The sequence below is a fragment of the Mauremys mutica genome, chromosome 16 (genome assembly GCF_020497125.1).
Source record: "Mauremys mutica isolate MM-2020 ecotype Southern chromosome 16, ASM2049712v1, whole genome shotgun sequence".
Classification (NCBI taxonomy): domain Eukaryota; kingdom Metazoa; phylum Chordata; order Testudines; family Geoemydidae; genus Mauremys; species Mauremys mutica.
This window is the reverse complement of record NC_059087.1, coordinates 30349051-30357318: the sequence shown is the minus strand read 5'-3', so window position 1 is coordinate 30357318 and position 8268 is coordinate 30349051. Positions and strand designations below refer to the sequence as shown.

General features: G+C 51.4%; 1 protein-coding gene across 2 annotated transcripts; it reads right to left on the bottom strand.

The window, feature by feature from the left end:
• Positions 1–280: 280 nt before the first annotated feature.
• LOC123350965 (fish-egg lectin-like) lies at positions 281–7817 on the bottom strand. 2 transcript variants are annotated; one of them, XM_044989952.1, is made up of 4 exons: positions 7665–7817; positions 4199–4426; positions 2458–2797; positions 281–1668 (listed from the first exon to the last, which is right to left on the bottom strand). In XM_044989952.1, the coding sequence occupies exons 1-4, from the start codon at positions 7714–7716 to the stop codon at positions 1524–1526; spliced, it is 765 nt and encodes a 254-aa protein (XP_044845887.1). In that variant the 5' UTR covers positions 7717–7817; the 3' UTR covers positions 281–1523. The 2 variants fall into 2 exon arrangements, with proteins under 2 accessions (XP_044845887.1, XP_044845886.1); XM_044989951.1 differs by having other exon boundaries at positions 4199–4438; positions 7665–7731.
• Between the last annotated feature and the right edge of the window lie 451 nt (positions 7818–8268).

The following is an 8268-nucleotide window of genomic DNA, read 5'->3' as shown; positions in this document are numbered from 1 at the left end:
GAGGTGAGGGAAGGAGAGGAACAGATTAGCAGGGCAGCACCGAGTGCTGGAGTGAGCATTGTGGGGAGCACGGGGGAGACTAGCTGAGTGGGAGGGTTGACAGGCCAGTGGAGATGATGATGTCGCACACACCAGGACTAGTGTGTTGTGGAGCTCAGACTGTTCCTCTTTCCCCAAAACACTCTTGGTTTCTGGGCTGCGGAACCCCCAGCACCACAGCGCTCCCCGAACTCCAGCTGTATCGATTCCAGTGAGCACAAAATGACAAGGAGAGCGCACGAGATGCTGCAAGCCTTTATTGGCACAAACCCAGCCTCAAGCAGAGGGGAATCCCAGCTGCTCCCTCAACAAGAGTGAGCAAGACAGAAACTTCAAACCTTTACCAGCCCTTCCTGCTCAGCCTAGAGAGAGCAGCTCTGGCTCCGCAGCCCTCCTCTTGGATACACGTCGCCTCTATTCTTGCTAATCTGGTGATGCAGATATTTGGGATTTATCAGAATGGAAATGCGGGGGGAGAGGGGTGGATATGCAGAGCTTCTGGCACAGAGCTCAGGACAGTGTGTGTGTAAGAACTTGGCCCTGGTTGCTTATTATGAACTGATCATGCTGGGACCTTCTGAAGTGGAGAGGCTGAAATCAGGCTAACTGAGGGAGAACCTTGTAACACAGGTAGTTGGTGATGGTGAAGTTTGCAGAAAGGCAGAGAAAATTACCTAGTTGGGGGTTAATTAAATTATGTTTTTCTTTCTTGTTCATTGGAAGTTCTTCCTATGCCCTATCTCAGTTATGTGTGTTGCTAATGCAAATGGGTCCGTTAGAGTTATAAATATAAAGTCCAGTAGGGGGCAATTATGACCATCAGTCTGATTTCCTACATAACACAGGCCACAGATGTCGTGCAGTGACTTTTGCATCGCACCCAGCAGCATGCAGCTGATACAGAGTATATCAGAGCATTTACGCAGACATCCAGTCTTGACTGAAAGACTCCAAGTCAACCATACGAACGGATCCATCCCTTGTGGATCCGTTCGTATGGTTGACTTCCCTCCTAGCTAGAACACTGCCCTTTGTTTTCAGCTTGGGCCTTGCTGTGTTCAGTTTCCAGCCATTGGATTTTATCAGAGGAGAAGTATGTGCGTCCGGGGGCGGGGGCGGGGGCAGCAGAGGCAGAGAAGGAGCCGGTAATGATGAACATTCTTGGCTCTATTTTGTGGGACTTGATTTTACCCTTGGAACAAAAGCTTCACCCCACTGGCTGGAGAAGGAATGTAGAAAACCTGGACAAGGCAGTGGAGCAGGGCTCCATTTGCAATGAAAGAGGTGCTGGGGCTCAAGCAATTTGTTACTTTCATAACTGACATGGCAAACACTGAGGTGCCGGGGCTCTGAACTGCCAAGCCTAGAGGTGCCGGGGCTCAGCCGAGGCTGGTACAAATTAAGCATTAGGGGAGCGAGAGAGAGAGATAGAGTTTAAATGGACACTGTTAATCACGGTGAGGCTGAGATGGTGGGAGTCTCATTTAGATCCGGCATTTCACAATCTTGTCTTGGTTAGTGATAAGCCACAGCACACCCAGGTCATAGGACACATGTTTGCAGTTGCAGATGAAACTGCCCACCTGGGTCCAGCTGGTGCCGACGGGGTTGCTTTTAGTGATTCCATCCCTGAAAGGAAGTTGACAGGACTGGTGTTAATACAGCTCTGCTAAGAGAAGGACTCTGCCTCTATCCCAGCCTGTGGAGAGCAGCTTCTCAATGCAGCCCAGAGGGTAGCCCCAGCATGTTTCTCCTTGCTGTCCACTCACGGCCCTGCACTGCAGCACCCATCCACCTACACGAGTGTCTGGCCAGACCCTATTAAGATGGCAGGATCAGAGCTGAGCATTGCAAGCTTCATCTCCCTGCGGTGTGGGCTGAGGGCAGAAGGGCAGGAACATCCTGTCCAGGGAAACATTCCTGCTTCCAAACTACATGGGGCCTTTCCTCTGCTTGGTCTGACCCAGTCTGGCCTTTCTTATCTTCTTAACCCTAGGCTGGAGGATGCTCCATCGCTGTGTGGGGATGGCACATGCGCAGTTTGGGTGCGCAGAGGTGCTGTGAGGGGAATGACCAGGATAACCTGCGCTACCTATAATATGCAGAGCTCAGGCTTCCAAGAGTTCCCCAAGAGAGCAGAACCTCTGCAGTGGGCCTCACTCCCCTATTTGGTTCCCTGCTGGTTAGCATTGGAGTCCTCTCAATTAGGCAACAGTGGGTGCCTCACTGTGAGGTCATTGGGATGCTGGAGAGCCCTGGAATTAGCTCATAGGAAATCAGCAAACATCAGGCACCAGGGTCAGCTTGCTCCACAGCATCAGGCAAAATCCTGTTCTCTCTAAGCTCTTAGGGACAAGTATGAATGGCCCTGATCACTCATGGGAGGAATCGTCCCTCCTGCCTTCTCCTTTACTGTACCTGTGATATACTTGTCCTGCACTGTTCACGCCGTAGACAGAGCCTTCGGTCCCGACCTCAATCATGGACAGCTTGCCTGGAATCTGCTCCCACCTGGATCCTGCACAAGGATCCGGGGTGACATCAAACCGGAAATAGATATCGTCAGCTGAGTTAACTCCCCAGCAGCCCCACACACCACAGCTGTAGTACTTCAGCTTTCCTTCAATATTGACCCAGGGCAAGTCGGAGGCACCATTCGCAGAGACCGTTGGTGGACGAGACAGACAGTAGATGTCATCATTCATGTTGACACCATTGACGAACATGTCTCCACCCGCGTCAATTTGCTTGAGCAGCCCTAAAAATAAACAAGGGAAAAACAATGTTCAGAGGAAAGAGCAGGGCTGGAGCAGCATGGAGAAAATAAGGAAGCAAACCACCTATTGAGAACTCAGCCAGAAATATAACTAGACACCAGAGGAGAGAGAGAAATCAGTCAGAGACGTGTGGTCTCGTGTTTGGAGCAGTGGCCTGAGATCAGGATTCCTGGGTCTGGTTGCCAGTCCTCTCCCAACTTGCTTAACGGCCCTTGGAAAGCCACTTAGGACAAAAAGGGCCTGAATTTAAGAACTACTGAGCACCAAGAGCTCCCATTGACACCAGTGGGAGTCGTCACTGCTTAGCACCCCTGGAAATCAGGACGACTTAGGTGCTGACATTTGTGCACTCAGGTTTGGAAACATGGACGTTAATCTCTCAGTGCCCAGAATATGGGGCCAATATGGGTCTTGTGAGTGTCAGGGCATGTGTACACACTACATTGCACCAGTTTACATGTCCCTAATTTAATTCAACTGCTGCCAAAGCCTGTGAGGACATTTAGTTTGCTTTCAGAGTCTCTGATTTCATTTCCCTTAAGTCGATTAGGCCTTGTCTACACAAGAAGGTTGCACTGCTTTAACCAATGCTGTGAAGCCAGTGTAAACCCCTGGAGTATGATGCCTCTACATGGGCTCAGTTATCTATATAATAAGATTTCAGGATTGTCACCTCTCAGTGTGTCACTCTGAAGCCTAGAACATCTAGACTGCACAGATTACGTGGTCCAACTGCCACAGCTGTGTGATAGCCTGGGCTTTCAGCTCCTAGCACCGGTCTGAAGGTGCTTATACCCAGAGGATAGGCTGGTAAAAGGCACCTTTATACGGATATAACCCCAAGCATAAAAAGTTATATGGATGTAGCTATTTTGGTAGACAATCACACTCCTATCCAACAGTCAGACTGGTGTACAAACCATGTGTAGACAGGCCTGTGTGAACATTCTGATTTCAGTTTAAGGACAGGACTATGCATGTTTTTGTACTGCTTTGTATCAGTGTTGAAACGCATAGAATGAAATCAGTGACACTCCCCAGTGAAAACACAATTGGACCAGTAACAAGGGGCTCGTAGCGCCATCGCTTATTTCAGTACATTTCCCACAATAATCTGGACGGACATAAGCACCTTCATACCTGGGCAGCTGCATCCACACTCGGGGGTTGCACCAATTCAACTAGATCAGCTTCCCTATAGAGTTTATGGTACAGAACCGATACCAATGTAACTATACAGACAAGCTGTCGTCAGATCCTGAGAGTGGCTCATCTGGTGGGAATTGTGACAACAGCCTGGGGTCGGAGTTTGGAACTGGGCACAGGATCCTAACAGAGGTTCCTTTTGTTGTCCCCACGACATATCAAAGCTCATACGTTACCTGTGACCTGTTGCCAGCTTCCTCCCACCAGCTTGTAGATGTTGTTCTTGCTGTTCACACCCCAGACTCCGGCAGGACCAACCGTGACGTGTTTTAAGGAGCCCGGCACCTGGACCCAGTTGTCTCCGTATAGCGTGTAAATATTGTCTGCGCTGTTCACTCCAAACACCTGCCCATTACTGGCATCAATCTGCTTTAATGACCCCGGTATCTCAATGCAGTCCAGAGCTGAAAAGCAAACTGAGAATGGTCATGCACATGGACTTGTTAGCAAGCAGGAGAAATAACCACAGAAGAGAGAGAGCTTGGGGTCTGGGTGGCTGAGGATGTAGAGACCAGTGTCCCTCACTGGTCTGAATCCTTTTGTGACCCAATGTTCTTATCACCTAATATCTGCTTGGAGGCCCATGTGAAATGATTTTGTCGGTCCCATTCCTGTTCCCAAAATATTAGAATAGCAGCTGGTGCTAATTGGCTCCCTGATGCCATCTGCAACAGGATTATATCGACCACAGAGACGGAGCTCCAGTCTCACCACTATAGGTGGTCCCTCCTGGTCAGAGCTGAGCCACATTATGGGGGAAGCATCCCCTGCCCCTACACAGCACTGGGAATTAACAGAGGGTTTATGGCTCCAGAGCTGGGGATCTTGCACCAGAGCTGACATCACATAAACAAATGCTCAGGGTTCAAGATGGAAAAGGCCCTCCTGCTTCTGTTGGGATTTCTATTCGGTTCCTATGGAACACATCCCCTAGAGAGAACAGTCCAAAGAGCCACCCAGGAAATTGTGTAGGTCAGTTATGGGGTCACAAGAGCAGATCTCCTCTCTGGGGGCATTTGAGATAGCCTGAGAACATTTTCCATGACACCTTTGTATGGAAGTGAGGGAGGCTCTTCCATTCTGCTCCATAGAGAAACCCCATGTGTTGCTCAGGAAGGTCTCAAACTGTACCCATCAACAAGCTTCCTGCAGTTTAAACGTTCACAGCAGCTGCAGGCAGACTCACAGATTTCATAGATTCCAAGGCCAGAAGGAACCACTGTGATCATCTAGTCTGACCTCCTGTATCACACAAGCCAAAGAACTGTCCCAAAATAATCCCTAGAGCAGAGCTTTTAGAATAATATCCACTCTTGATTTTAAAATTGTCAGTGATGGAGAATCCACCCAGGTAAATTGTTCCAGTGGTTAATTACCGTCCCTGTTAATTCCCCTAGATACTAATCAAGTCACCCCTTAACTTTCTTTTGCTGAGCTAAATAGATTGCCAGTCCCTGTGAGCCGGTGCAGGGGAATGCTGCCTCGGCAGGGGGGAGGGGTCTGAGAGCTGGGCAACTCAGTGTCGCTTTTTGCCCCACAGGGGGTCCCTGGGGAAGGAGCCAGGGGCCATCAGCACTGACCAGTGCTGCTCCTGCTGGTAATGTGCCAGCTGTGCCCTGGGGCTGCACTAAAGAGGCTGCCAGTGGTGCACTGTCCCCAGGGTGAGCTGTCCCAGGGGCCGGCCGGGTGGCTCAGACCTAGCTCCAGCCACTGGGGGGCACTGGAGCAGGGGAGGGACAATGGTGCCTTGTCTATGGATGGCTCTGGATCTGCTGGATTGTGATTGGCTTAGAGAGCAGCTAGCTGGTGCCTTTCAGCCAACCAGGGCCAGCCCTGGGATCATCACCATCCCGCTCCTCTCCCCAGCCCCGGGGCAGCAAGGCTGGGCTCAGCGAGTGGCCGGGGCAGGCTTGGGCCTGCCTGCATGTGGCGGGGGTGCTGCAGTGCCCACAGGACCTGGCAGCTGGTGGTGTCTGGGCAGCAGGACAGAGGAGCCCATGGCTTTGTCTCCCTTCACCCCCCGACCTCTCCAGCGGCAGGCTGGGCAGCACCATGCTCTGTCCCCATGGGCCCGGCCTCCTGCCCCACCCTGTGTGTCATGGCTTGTGTCAGCCCAGAGCGTGAGATCTTTGGGCAGGAGGAGCCCAAAGGGCTCACGCTCTGGGGTACTGTGAGCAGTTCTGGTCTCCCATGTTTAAGAAGGATGAATTCAAACGGGAACAGGTGCAGAGAAGGGCTACTAGGGTGATCCGAGGAATGGAAAACCGACCTCATGAGAGGAGACTCAAAGAGCTTGGGGAGATATGGCTGCTCTCTATAAATACATCAGAGAGATAAATACCAGGGAGGGAGAGGAGTTGTTTAAGTTAAGTGCCAATGTGGACCCCTGGCCAAATGGATATAAACCGGCCATCAACAAGTTTAGGCTTGAAATTAGGTGAACGTTTCTAACCATAAGAGAAAGAGAGGTGAAGTTCTGGAGCAGCCTCCCAAAGGGAGCAGTGGGAGCAAAAACCCAAACTGGCTTCAAGTCTGCCTGCTGTGCTTGGGGCGGCAAAATACCTAGAGCCGCCCCTGGCTCTGATCTACTACAGAAAATTCTTTCCCAGGTATCTTCCTGGTGGGTCTTGCCCACACGCTCAGGGTCTAACTGATCACCATATTACTGGTCAGGAAGGAATTTTCCCCCGGGTCAGATTGGCTGAAACCCTGGTGGTTTTTTGCTTCCTCTGCAGGATGGGGTCTGGGTCACCTGCATGTTTAAACTAGTGTAAATGGTGGATTCTCTGTCACTTGAAGTCTTTAAACTATAATTTAAGGACTTCAGTAACTCAGCCAGAGCTCAGGGGTCTCGTACAGGAGTGGGTGGGGGAGGTTCTGTGGCCTGCGATGTGCAGGGGGTCAGACTAGATGATCACGATGGCCCCTTCTGACTTCAGTAAGTGTATCTGAGTAAGAACAGACATTACAATTTTAAACCCAACCAGTGACCCATAAGTGACTTGCCACAAGATGTCAGAACATGTTCGTATTAGAGCTGAGTGGGTCGAATGTTTATTTAATTTTCTTTCTAGATATAGGAATTAGATACAATGCTCCTGTCAGAGATTTCTAAGCTATTATCTGCAAAAAAAGGAGAGTTTTCAGTTGCCTAAGTAGCCCCTGGAATCACGGTTAAAGTCCCCTCCACCGCCCCCAACTCTGAAATGGTGCCCCTGTGGGCCAGCACGGAATTTGCCCCCACCCCCATGCATGGCCCCGTTGGCTTGACTGGAGCCGCCCCCCAGATATAGAAGTCAAATTACAGGGATGGGCTGAGCCTGGGGTCAGGCCTGGGAAGGTGGGAGCAGGGAGCGTCGCTCAGTCAGGGCACAGAGAGCTCCTGCAGAATGGACGGGCAACAGGCAACTCAGTGAGACCCTTTCAGTGTTTGCGTCACTGTCATTGGTGCAGACTGCAGGGGCCACAATGTGCGAAGTGTTGGCTACGTGCAGAGGAAAATCTGGTCCCCAACCCACGAGCATCTGCCTGAAAACAGTTCCCCAAAATGTGGCAGTGAATCCAAACTCAGTCCTGCACTGGGGCTGAGAGACCCACACGGCCGTCTGCAAACCCTTCGACAGAATCCCTGTCCCCACGTACCTGAGCTCCCTGCAAGCAGGGGCAGCAACAGCAGGAACTCCCAGAGCAGCATCTTCTCAGCACCCCTTCAACAGTGGGACCTCGCCTGGTGTCTGCGCTGGGGCAGTCCAGGGGCTTTTATAGCTCAAGCACAGCTGCAGGCTGAGCAACCTTCCCTCCCCGGGTGCCCCCCCCATCCTCAATGAGGAAATAGGGAAATTTTAACTTGGCAACAGGAGATCCTGGAGCAAAGGCTGTTGAGCAACATTATGGGTTTCCTCATAGCAGTTGTGACACTTGACTGCTTGCATGCCAGCCAGCCTGGCAGGTGTTGTGTTTGCTAGGTGAGCGCTTGGCTGGTCTCCGGGTAATGGAGGGGTTTAAGGATAAGGGTTTCCCCCTGCCATGCCCGTTCGGATTGCTGTGGTTAACATACGGAACGCAGCCTTCTCCCAATGACCTTGCAAATGTTCGTCTTAGGGCAGGGGTGGGCAAACTTTTTGGCCTGAGGGCCACATCGGGGTTACACAACTGTATAGAGGGCTGGGTAGGGAAGGCTGTGCCTCCCCAGACAGCTTGGCCCCCACCCACTATCCGCCTCCTCCCACTTCCTGCCCCCTGACTG

Bases quoted from the DNA above. Each gene is read 5' to 3' on its own strand.
- LOC123350965 (XM_044989951.1), bottom strand. From the start codon at position 7,716: ATGCTGCTCTGGGAGTTCCTGCTGTTGCTGCCCCTGCTTGCAGGGAGC. The intron at 4,439-7,664 runs GTACGTGGGGAC...GACCATTCTCAG, and splicing joins CCTGCTTGCAGGGAGCTCAG to TTTGCTTTTCAGCTCTGGAC. The intron at 1,669-2,457 runs GTACAGTAAAGG...ACTTCCTTTCAG, and splicing joins GCAGGACAAGTATATCACAG to GGATGGAATCACTAAAAGCA.